Source organism: Helobdella robusta (genome assembly GCF_000326865.2).
Source record: "Helobdella robusta unplaced genomic scaffold HELROscaffold_3, whole genome shotgun sequence".
NCBI classification, from domain to species: Eukaryota; Metazoa; Annelida; class Clitellata; order Rhynchobdellida; family Glossiphoniidae; genus Helobdella; species Helobdella robusta.
Window position 1 is genome coordinate 3919942 of NW_008704501.1, and position 13466 is coordinate 3933407.

Consider the following 13466-nt stretch of genomic DNA (forward strand, 5'->3'; position numbering starts at 1 on the left):
ATGGTCGTCATCATGGTCGTCATCATGGTCGTCATCATGGTCGTCATCATGGTCGTCATCATGGTCGTCATCATGGTCGTCATCATGGTCGTCATCATGGTCGTCATCAACATCATCATCATCGCCATCTATTTCCTTTTCCGTCATCATTTTTTCTATATTTTTGTCATCATCAACTTTTGAACAATTCTCTTTTAGACATTTCTCAGGGGTATAAAAAACAAAGAAACAGCAAATGCACGTGCGGGAATGTATGCGCCACTTACATGCAAGCCGTGTGTGGTTACGGGGATCTTTCGGCATTTGATACCGGTCAGTGCAACATTAGTGGCAAGAACCTTAATTGCTACACCATTGCGCCAGTGTTAGATCTTTAATCATTTTTTGTATTTTTTTCATCGTTTTATATTTTTGTTACCATTTTGATCATTTGAACATAAATCATCATACATTTAATAATATTCCTTTTTGCGTCATCATCTTCATCGTCATCATATCATCATCATCATCATCATCATCTTCATCGTCATCATTTCATCATCGTCGTCCTCACAAAATCCCAGAACTCTGCAGTTGAACTAACAACCGGCTATTTAATGATACAATAAAAATGCACACACACACACACACCACACATACACACACACATACATACATACATACATGCACACATACATACATGCACACTCACATACATGCACACTCACATACATACATGCACACATACATACATGCACACTCACATACATACCTACAAACTTATACTCACACATATAGCTCATTGTAGTCGTTAGTTTTATCTTCACCAACTTAACGATCGTTCAAAATGCACCTATGCTGGGAAAACTTATATTAAAAGACCATAACACACATATACGGACGCAAACACACATAGGAATACACATATATACGCACGCACACACACACATATACGCACATAACTAAAACTAATCAGATCTATACTTAAATATACATATTCATATATATTACGCATGAAATCAGCAGGGTATATTTTATTTACAGTGTTTCTCAAATCTAGTAAGTAGGTTTCATGCCAGAGTTCATTCATAAGATGTATCTTAATTAATATTATTTTCAGTTAAATTGTCAATAACCATAATTTTTTAATTTAATGACACTGTGGAAAAACAAAATAACGAAAAACCCAATTCCAGTTCAGTTTTTCAGGTTTTTTTTATCGTTTTAATCAATTTTCGCTTCAGCAAACTTTCCCGTTCAAAAAAAAAAAATTTGATTTAGTTTTGCAGCCCAATTGATAATTTTTAAAACACGAGAGTGGAACGTGTTGGTCATCTCTCGTTCGTTCTTTCAAATTTCAAACCATCCAACATACCTCCATACGTGTTTTACGACAGAATTTTTTGCTGGCTCGTGTAAATCAACTTGGAAAGTTTATAAAAAAATGCCACGACACACAGCTGCGTGAAAATCTTGTTATCATTAACACCACCATCACCATCATCATCGTAATTATCACCATTGTCATTTCCATCACCATCTCCATTATCTCCATCATCATCATCATACCATCACCATCATCATTATCATCATCGTCGTTAGCCTCGTTATCATTTCTATTATCCCTACCATCATGTTATATCATTATTACCACCATCATGTTTTTTTGGTCAATACACTCAACTACACCCAAAGTAGCACCTCAACAACTTCACAGCGGTATCAATGCCAAACACACACACACCACACACGCACAAACACATACACACACAGACAAACGCACACACACACACACAAATACAGACTGACACCTTTAATGTTGCCAGCGACAGTTTAAGCATGAACACTCTCTGAATTGGCTGACGTACAATTCATTAAACTGAATGAACGAATGAACAAATCCGTGAATTAAAAAAAATGAACGAGGTTAAAAATGAATGAACAAACAAATGAATAAATGAAAAACTAGATGATATGAATGAATGAATGAATGAATTAATTAATTAAATAATTCGGTTTTTGATTTGAACGAATGAATGAAAGAGTGAATGGATGAATGAATGAATGAATAAATGAATGAATAAATGAATGAAAACGAATGAATGAATGAATGAATAAATAAATGTATTTCTTTGAACTATTGAGTGATTCTTCAACGAGCAGTGCATGCAAATAAATTCAAGACAAAACTAAAAAATTTATTAAATGCAGCTACTGATTGATAAAATATTTTATTTAATTTATTTTAGATAACATAAATCTTGAAAAGTTCTTTCAGAAAAAAAGCAGATGCAGGAGGAAAAAATGACGAACATGCCTTTAAAGGATGGACTATCGTGTCAAACATCTTCTCAACGACAAGCCATCCACAAACGTTTGCAGTCAGACTTTTTGAACTCTACAAGATATTCGCAAAGAACTTGCCATTTATAGATTTTCTCATTCAAAATTCATAAATTTTCAAACTGCAGCAGTTAACAAAACTTTTAGTTTTATTTTATTTTCACTTCCATCTTTTCACTTTTTCACTTTTCCACAGTTTAAGAAAAAATATTTGCTAAAAAAAAACAAAAAATATTTTTTTTAAGGAAAAAAGAAGCTTATGAAGGATTAAAACGTTAAGTGTCCATAGAAGGCATTACAAAGAGCCTCTTCAACAGCATAAAATATTATTTTGTCTCACGTATTTATATTATGCACCACATGTTACAAACACACATAGACAGACAGACAGACAGACACACACACACACACACACACACACACACACACAACACACACGCAGAGAAAGAGAAAGTGAGAGAGAGGCAGACAGACACACATCCATTTTTCTGGGAAGCTTCAGGCGTGCATTGTTTGTTAATTATTTAAAAAACAGAACATTTCTGTCTGGTTTGACCTAGAGGGTTTCAAAATATTTTGATTTCAAATTGAACTGTTGATGGAAGAATTTTGTGATGTACAACACTCACCAACTCAACTCATCAACGTGGAAAAACACTATGTGTGTTTGTTTTTGTGTGTGTATGTGTACATGTGTGTGTGTGTGTGTGTGTGTGTGTGTGTGTGTGTGTTGGTAGATCTATGTTCGCATCATGTGTTCGCTCTTCAGAACTCACTTCATTCGATCAGCTACCACCGCGCAATTTGTTTTATACAACTCAAAGTTAATAATTAGCTGTTAATGTGATAACGAATGGTCACGTAAAGACAAGCACACAAACACACACACACACCCACAATCACACACACATACAAACAAACACACACTCACACAGACACACACAAACACACACAGACACACAATCAACAAGTTACACTTTTTACTGACAAGAAGCGTACATTCCATTTCGTCGGCTTGTACAAACTTCAAAACGATCCACTAATTTTCCATCATTATACTTTGGTCGTTTTAATAATTTCACAATTACATCTTTCACGGGCAATTTGTAGCTGCGCTGCAAAACAGTCGTTTCAACGTATTTCAAATATACATTTTGAGAAGTATTAGTTTGAAAAATTTGTTACCCGTTGATAAGCGCTTGTAAAAACGAATTCTTATAAAGAAAAATTTCGACACTCGTCAGTCAAGTTAAAATACTTTTATGCTAGCACAATTTTTTTTTAATAAAAACAATTTATCACGAAAAATGCTAAACAATTAAAATTGCATAACAGGTAAAATGTAGGATGAATTATTGAGAAGTTGAATGAAGGATGTTTTCAAGCCATCTAAGTGCATGCATCTTGCATCAACCAGTAAACTAGCTTCCAACTAAATTTTTCCTACTTGAAAAAAATAATCACAACTTTCGCGAACATGAAACATTTTAAGAGGGTATAAAAATGTTAATGCAAATAAATAAATGCATCCAACAATGTGGGAGGACCATAAGATTACGAGATGACATTTTATTCGAGTTCGTATAAACAAACAGCTTTTATGCTCCATTCGTTCATTTAATAACCCAGTTATTTACTTTTTATTTCATTTTTATGTCTGCAAATCAGCAAGGAGGAAAAAATTCCTCGTCGGGTATATCTTGAATGTTTCTTTTTGGTTGTTAGTTGATAGTAACGTGTTGTTTGTATGTGGTTTGTCCGTTGTTTGTAAATTGTTTGTACGTAGTTTGTATGTTTGTTTGTTTGTTTGTCTGTACATGCTGTTGATATGTTTGTGAGTCGTTTGCGTGTTGTTTGTTTATACATGTAATTTACTTGAATGTTATTTGTATGTTACCAATTTGCATTAAGTTTTGCATGTTGTCATGGTGTTACTAGCAAGTTATACGAGTTTTTACAATTGTTGTCTGTGAGATGTTTGTATATTGTTTGTATGTTGTTTGAATGTTGTCTGTAAGATGTTTGCATGTTGTTTGTAGGCTTAATTTTTATTTCTTGCTCTTTTTCTTTCTGGCTTGCGTGTTCTTTGCATATTAACTTCTCTCCTTCCCGCTTTGTTTTTATCTTCCAGCTCATCAGCCAAAAAATATTCATTTGAAGTAAATGCTACATTATAAACATAGCTCATTGTTTTATACACACAAATGTCCACAAACATGTGTGTATATATAGGTATCATGTATCTAACTTTATCTTATTTTATGCGTAACTGTTAAAAAGTATTGCATGAATCCAACCGAATTGTTGGCATTAATCAATTTAAAGTTTGTCTTCAATTTTCCTTACTAGAATTTTTTGGAAATTGATCAATTTTAAAGAATCTATATAAACCAAACTTGCACTGAAGATGATTTGTGAAAAATTGAAATAAGGCCTTTTAAAATAAGGCGTTGATAAAACGTGTGTAATGACGATGAAACATGGTTATGAAAGGATAGAATGATATCACGAGATAGGATGATATCATGAGATAGGATGATGTCATGGAATAGAATGATATCATGAGATAGGATGATATCATAAGATAGGATGATGTCATGGGATAGGATGATATGATGAAGTGTAACTTAACACCAGTTACTACAAAACCTAAAGTGCAAAGTTAACTGACCAGGTATTAGCAGGTATCTGATGGTATTAGCAGGTATTGGCAGGTGAATGTGAAAGTATTAGGCCTCTATCTAGTGCACTGTCCCAATTAAAGGAACTCATTAAGTTCAATTAAAATCTTTCTTTCGTGATCATGAACATTATTTTGAATTAAAAATAGAATTGTTAATATTAAAATATGAATTATGATGGTAATTCAATTTTTATAAATTGGACAATTTTCAGAAAATCTAGTAAACAAATTGAAAAGACAAACTTTAAATTTTTTAATGCCAACAATTCGGCAGAATTCCGTATAATTGAAAATTAATTTTGTTACTGTAGATGTGTTGTTTGATTTTTTTTCTTAGTTATATATGTGTTTGTTTTTGTTGTAATTACTGTAATTTTGTTGTTGTAATTACTGCGGTTCAGTGGCCTTAAGTTGATATGTAAATATCATATTAATCAATCACCTTTATATTGCGGTTATTGTTGTTGTGGTTGTTGTTGTGTGACGTGTTTATTTGTTGTCGCGAAGATTGTTAGTCATGTTTGCGCGTTTTTATTTGTATTTAATGTTTTTTCAATTATTTGTATCATAATATCGTTGTAGTATTTTTTGTAGAGACAAATTATTAGTTAGAATTGGAAAGAAAAGTAAATATAGATGAAATTATCCTGCCGAGATGTACACATACACACACACACACCACACACACACACACACCACACACACCACACACACACACACACCACACACACACACACATACATACATACATACATACATAAATACACGCGTACATACATACACACATACATACGTATATACATACATACAAGCATACATACAAAGAATAGAATGGGAACGTGTTTACCGATGCATAAGCATCACATACACAAGCATAAAATCACTGAATTTATACTGGAGCAAACACGCTTGAAAACTTACAAATTTATTTATTCATTCCTTCTTTCCTTCTTACATTCATGTTTTTAATTATTTGATAATTTTATTCATTGTTTTAATTCATTTGTTTAATTAATTTATTCATTTTTTTAAACTACACAACAGTTTACTACCATTCATTCTTTTAACAGCTTTCTGTTATTGAATATTTTTGGTTTAAATTGAACAAACAAACAGCCGAAAAACGAATGAACGAACGTATGAACGAAAAACAAAAAAATAAGCAAACGAAATCATTCTCTCTCACCTCGACTGAGTTCGTTCTTTAACAGCATTCCAAGCGAAAGATTTTTTGGCAAAATAATAATAAAATGCGGGCTGATATGTGATATGTTTTCATAAAAATCATTTTATATTCAAGTTTATTTTGTCAGTTCGTTTAGTTTGAACGTTTTTTTGTGTTTATTTGTGTTATCACTGACTCCGAATGATGTTATTCCTGTTATGTTTGATACGTTGTTTTATCATGCTTACTATTAATATGTTAAATATTAACTCAAATATTAAAGCGGATATTGTTTCGTTGGAGTGTACATCTGTGTGTTTTGGCTTATGCATATATGCTCGTGTGTGTCTGGTTTCATCTAAAAAAAATTATCTCTATTAAGTGGATACAAAGTATGCATGTACTAACAAAAGTTAGCCACTACCTTGGTCGAAAACACGAATACAAAAGCATTTGCATTCAGATAAGATAATATTATTCTTTCTATTGGAACCAGGAAAAGTCAAAAATGTCCATAGTCCATGGAGCAAGAAATTGTACTAAAATAGAAGAGGACAACAATGTACAACACATAATATGAGTAAACATCACTTAGAAATAATAAACAACACATAGAACCAACAAACATCACATAGAACCAACAAAAAACACATAGAACCAACAAACAACACATGGAACCAACAAACAACACATAGAACCAACAAACATCACATAGAACCAACAAACATCACATAGAACCAACAAACAACACATAGAACCAACAAACATCACATAGAACCAACAAACAACATATAGAACCAACAAACAACACATAGAACCAACAAACAACACATAGAACCAGCAAAAAGCAATCCCATAGTATGAATGTACATTGTCGACAATTCAGGCCGATGAAGAAACATCGGCAAAGCAGCATCAGAGCAGGGCAGACATATCAGCCAGCCATCCAGCCAGGTATCACTTCCATCAATCCAGTTAAATATTCAACAAGGAACGACATTTAGAAGTAAAATATCAAACCACGTTTTCAAACTGACTCAAATATTTAAATTCAATTACATTCACACATTTTAAAATAATGTCAATGTTTTTTTTATCTAAAAAGTTTCATACCTTACAATAAATATTTTAAAATAATTTCGAACTCGTTTGAGAAATAAAGAAAAGAAATTAATTTAAATTTATAAAATAGAAGATTTTTTAAAACAACGTTAATAGATGCTAGTTTGGTTTTAAAAATTAATAAAAATATGAATTGGGAGAAGACTGTTGTGCTTGCTTAGTTGTTTGATGAGTTTGAACAGGTGTTGCCTTACTTCTTAAATATTCATGACGAGTCAACAAAAACCCAAAACAAAAATAAAACAAATTCATACTTGAGAAAAAGAAAAAAAATTCAATTAAGCAGAATGCAAAACAAGACAGAATGGAAAAACAAAAATGTAGATGGATTGCCTGTAATTAGTGCAGAATTGTTTGCGGTTGGAAGAAGCAAACAACAGAAATATGTCCTGAATGTTCTTCTCCTGCTATCAAACTAATGCTAACCAGTTAGTTATTCTTTCTGTCAAATGAATTAGGAACATTAGCACAAAAACAACAACAACTCCATCATCATCATCATAAACAACAACAACTCCATCATCATCAACAACAACGACAAACAACTCCATCATCATCATCATCATCATCATCATCATCATCAACAACAACAACAACAACAACGACAACAGTTGCAATTTCTTTAACCTCCTCGCGATGCAACTGGGGGGCAAATAGCCTCGAATGAAGAAAAATTGTTAAAATCCAAATCCCGAATGAAACTCAGGCTGTTCAAGTATGTTTGTGGGGGCCAGTTCAATTCTTTTGTATCAGACAGGTTTGTCGCCAGCCGCATTCCTGTCTACACAAATACAGGCTGGAGGCATTTAGTTAAGCCCTGGTCGTGGAAGGGGCTTCAAATGCAACAAAGCTATACACAAAGACCAGGATTACTCAGAGGGCAACAAATGCAAGCCTTCTCATCATGAACATTTGAACAAACAAGAAGTGGCCCAAACACAAATCTTAAAGAAAAACAAAAAGACTAATGAACGGACATGTAAAATGTGTACTCAAAATCGCACTAGTGATGAAGAAACGGACACCATACAACATGATAAACTGCAGGTTTTTATCAAACAGACACAACCTGATGATATTGTGGTGGTACAGAAAATTAAGCTCACCTTAAATGATAGCTCGCCATCGTTCTCAGGCTATAGCAGCGTCAGAAAACAGAGAGTGCTGAATCGTCAAAAAGAGGGAACGAGTAGAGAAGGAGTGTTATTGGCACTGATTGGAAGCCATATATCATATATGTTGCGTAAGTACAATAAAATAAATAAGATTACTTAATGATGACGATAGATTTAAACTGAAACTTCCCACCAACTGAAATTTTACGTTACAAATAAGCTCACAAAGAAATCAAATTTCGAACCAATCCAACGTGTTGACGTGTGCATGAAAAATATCAAAGCCATCACGCGATAGCACGTCACGAACAACAACATCAACAACAACATCTTTCCTCAACAACAACAACAGAAAAAACAACATCATCAGCAAGATAAAAAAAAACAAAAAATACTAAACTTAAAACTCGAGAAAATTCTTCAACGTGATCTGAAACCAAAAACTCACGCATACCCAAAAATGGATCGAACGACACCCTCGTCACCATTACTCTTTCGAATACATCGTCTCATTCGTCATAATCTGCCAATCAACCAAATCTCCACCACTTTTGTTTTTGTCATCACCATCATCACGTACATTAATATTCATCATTATAACTTTTATCACATCACATCAATATATACCTCTTAATTTTCATCATCATCACATTTGTATCAGCAATCACATCAGAATTTTCGAAATTATACAATCGTCATCAGTTTCTTCGTCATTTCATCAGCTTTCGTCGTGATTACTTTATTATCATATTTCCATGTCATCATCATCATCATCATCATCTTCTTCTTCTTCTTCTTCTTCATTGTCTTCTTCTTCTTCGTTATCATCATCACCACCTTCTTCGTCATTTTCTTTTTCATCATCATCATCTTCATCATTATCATCATCAATGTAATCTCATCTTTCATCTATGCTAACAATATTTTTTTCCAGAGCCCCCCTATTAGCAGACAGCCAGAGGAAGCAAATGAGATGCAACAACCTTATCTGGAGGAGCATCAAATAAAATATTATCGTCATTATCATCGTCATCATCATCTTCCTCCTCATCATCGTCATCATCTTCCCCCTCATCATCTTCACTATCATTTATGTCCAGTGCACCAAATTTTCATCACAATTTCATTTTGTCACCGTATTATTATTAATATTAGTAGTAGTAGTGTAGTAATAGTAGTAGTAATAGTAGAAGCTGTAGTAGTAGTAGTAGTAGTAGTAGTAGTAGTAGTAGTAGTAGTAGTAGTAGTAGTAGTAGTAGTAGTAGTAATAGCAGTATTAGTATCCAAATCAATCACAATTTTTAGATGTTAAAATTAGTCAATAATTATTTTCACGTTCAAATTATATAATCCTTAGATGCTCTATGTATACATTAATACAATGGTTTATATTCAAATTTGTCTATATATTTATTGATCCATTTTGCATGTAATTGAACGCCCATATTTTCAAATAAGAACGCAACATTTGCTGTTGGAGACCGTAGAAAATATTTCCAAGGCACAAGAATTATGACAACAATGTTTAAGGATGTCTTGAGTGGTCATATTATATTGTTCGTTCCAGGTTCCATACTGAATGGTGATTCATGATGCCGACGGATGTGTGTATGCCTGTGTGTGTGTGTGTGTATGTGTGTGTGTGTGTGTGTATATGTGTGTGTGTGTGTGTGTGGGAGGGGGTGTTTGTAACGATATATGTTTCCTTGTAACATACAATACATGTGTGTTGTGTATGTATGTGTGTATATATGTGTTCCTGCACGTGTGTAAATATGTAAGCTTGTGTGTGTGTGTGTGTATGTGTAGATTGTTGTACGTCCTATATTAGAGAGATGCGTGTGTATGTATGTGCTTGCTTGCATCACATCTCTCTTTAACATGTGTGCTGTAGGAGCATAGGGAGCGCTAACATGGCCGTAAAAACCTGAAACCACTTCAAACTTTAAAATTTTTTATAACAATGTTTCTAATGGATTAGGAAATTAAATTAAGAAACTTCTTAAGAAACTTATTCACGGCAATTATTAAAAGAGACCTCACTAGTTTTATTTAGAATTAATATTGCTTATAGTTCTAATGCAGTTAGGCAGAAATTGATTAGAGACCTTATTGGCAGGTAGTGGGGTGCCAAGCCAACAGACCCTACTGCACCGGGTGCCTGTGACCCTTGGCTTGCCACTGTGTTTAACGTTTCTTTATAATTAACTGCAATGTTAGCAAGTGTGAATTTATTGATGTTCGTTGTATTTATTCAGCGAACGTTCGTCCAACAGCTCACGATATTATTGTAAATAAATGAAGAAATATAGAGATCAATTAAACGTGCGCAGGTTATTTTCTTCCTCGAAACACATCGTTAACAAGTCGCTTGTGTTTGTTATTATCATCGTCGTCATCATCGTTGTCATCTTCACCATCATCATTCTCATCATCATCATCATTCATCAACGCGTTAGATCAAATATAAAGGAACAAATACGCGAACAATGCAAACACGAGACAAGCGCTTGCCACTGTATATAATGTCTTATTTCTCTCTCTCTCTCTTTCTCTCTCTTACTCTCTCTCTATGTTTTATTTTAATTTATACATAAATAAGTTTGTGTAGGCTTATGTGTTTGTGTGTGTGTTTGTATTAGTATGCATGCCTCTATAGGCAGCAAGATAGTGTAACGGTTGAGGCGCCTGTTGCATCAACTGTCTTCGAGTGTTCAAACGCAAAGTGGTCCTGGACTATCACAAGCAATATGTGTGATGTGTTTGATTGATGTGAATTAATATGCACTGGGCTGTGTGTGTGTGTGTGTGTCTGATGTAAATGTTGTTGTGTGATTGTTGATGCGTGTGTTTGTTGTTGTGTGTTGTTGTTGTTGAGTGTGTTTCCGTGTATGTTGTGGCGTGTATATTTTTGCGTATGCGATCAATCATTTAGACGTATTGTAACTTTGCCCGTAAATCATCATCATCATCATCATCAGTCCATGTATGGCAATCTTTTTCCCAATCATTGCTTTTTTGTGATCAATTGTTTTACAGATTATTATCTTCATTGGCATCAAAACTATTATCATCATCATCTCATCATCATCGTTATGGTACTCCTCATCTCATCACTATCATTCATCATCATCGTCGTCGTCGTCATCATCATCATCATCGTCGTAATTATCATCATCAAATGTAATGTCCAGTTCGTTCAATACCATCCACCCATGCAGCTAAATAATTTTTTTCCATTTTTTTTCCAAGAACTATTTTTATTTAAAAAAAATTTTTGCCATTTCTATTTATTTTAAAATCTCATCGGCAGATAAAACAATGCCAACAACAACAACTACATTCTCTGCAACAACATCAGCAACAACAGAATAGCACGCACAAATCAAACAACATGATAGCTCAACATTTTTGACAGCTCAATAACAACAAAACAACAACATCCATTAAAACACCGAAAAAAACTTCATCAGATGCAACAACAACAACAAAAACAACAACACAATAATATTGTAACATAAAAAAACACACAATAACTTTATGACCACACCACAAACAACAACACCATCACCAAACAACCACTAAAACAACAAAAACAACTTCATCAAATGCAACAACAACAACAAAAACAACAACACAATAATATTGCAACATAAAAAAACACACAATAACTTTATGACCACACTACACCACAAACAACAACACCATCATCACACAACACAACAAACGACTCAAATTTTTTTTATATTTTTTCTCGTCGTGTATCCCGTGCTATATTCCTTAATATTTAATTAGTTGGGAAATCTGCAACACATTCTTCCCCCTTACAGTTTCCCTCTATACATGCTGGCTCCAAGGCAAGTAGTAATGTCACCAGAAAACTCCTCCTATGCAAATGCCGGTGTAATCACAAATTCGATACGTTTCAAATGCAATACCTATATCACAAAATAAATACAAACTCAAATATAAATGCAAATCAAATCGCAACAAATACAAGATACAAAAAATACAAGATACAAGACATAAAAACAGTACATACATACAAAATTAGAATACAAATACAAATTTTATACAAAATATACAAAGAATAACACGCAACAGCACAATGATACAACCAGCATATGCATCATTCATTTCATTTACATATCCCTTGATACATCTTCATCTTTGTTACACCTAATTATCTCTATATGTCTCTCTCTTTATCTCTCTTTCTCTCTTTCTCTCTTCACATATATTCATATTTATATGTATATGTATTTGTATATATATATTTGACATTTTTTATTTCATCAAATCAAAAGAAAGAAATCAAAGAAATGATATCAATGAAAAGAAATGATCTGGAAATCGAAAAGAAAATATGGTTTTCTTGTAATGATCGCCAGTGACAATTGTATAAAAGAGAGCATATTTAAAATATTTTAGTGCATGTAAACTCACATTCATTTGCAAACTTTAAATTTATGATTTGTTAATTTGACTTAATTTTTTTCATTTACCCGCTATTTTTATATTATAAAGTATACATTGTATATTCGTTTAATGTACATTGTGGATAAACTGTTGACTTTTGACAATCATTTCTTTAACTTATTGTTACTGGATTTTGAGAGTGCCTGTGAGATTTCATTTAATAGGCGCTATACAAATGCATTTAATAATAATAATAATAAAAATAATTCATATTACAAATCCTAAAAAACCAAAAAAGGAATCAAAATTATTAAGTAATCAACTCTTTTACATTTTTATCAGAATGTCGTTAGTAATTATTGAAACACAAATATATATATATAGACCCACGTAAAACATACTTATTCACACACACACACCTTATTAGGTGTGTGTGTGTGAATATATATATATATATGTATATATGTATGTATATATATATATAAATGTATATTTGAGTTCAGACTGTTGTATATACAGAAATTAAAAAATATCACCGCATTTTCCAATTGTTAAGTTTGTAACTAAGTTTTTCAAATTTTCGAACAATTATTTATGTATATATGTATTTATATATACATGTATATACATTGTATATATT

The 13466-nt window shown here is 32.8% G+C and overlaps 2 protein-coding genes across 2 annotated transcripts; both read left to right on the plus strand.

Annotated features, from left to right (window-relative positions):
• On the plus strand, window positions 1-3490 carry HELRODRAFT_161393 (hypothetical protein; the record flags this gene model as incomplete). Its single annotated transcript, XM_009021316.1, has 6 exons — window positions 1-99; window positions 210-364; window positions 956-1038; window positions 2249-2353; window positions 2765-2775; window positions 3278-3490. 6 exons carry the CDS (start codon window positions 1-3, stop codon window positions 3488-3490), a joined length of 666 nt encoding a protein of 221 aa, XP_009019564.1.
• A 3188-nt stretch (window positions 3491-6678) lies between these two features.
• On the plus strand, window positions 6679-8200 carry HELRODRAFT_161394 (hypothetical protein; the record flags this gene model as incomplete). The annotated part of the gene is made up of 3 exons (XM_009021317.1): window positions 6679-6732; window positions 7057-7124; window positions 7999-8200. 3 exons carry the CDS (start codon window positions 6679-6681, stop codon window positions 8198-8200), a joined length of 324 nt encoding a protein of 107 aa, XP_009019565.1.
• Between the last annotated feature and the right edge of the window lie 5266 nt (window positions 8201-13466).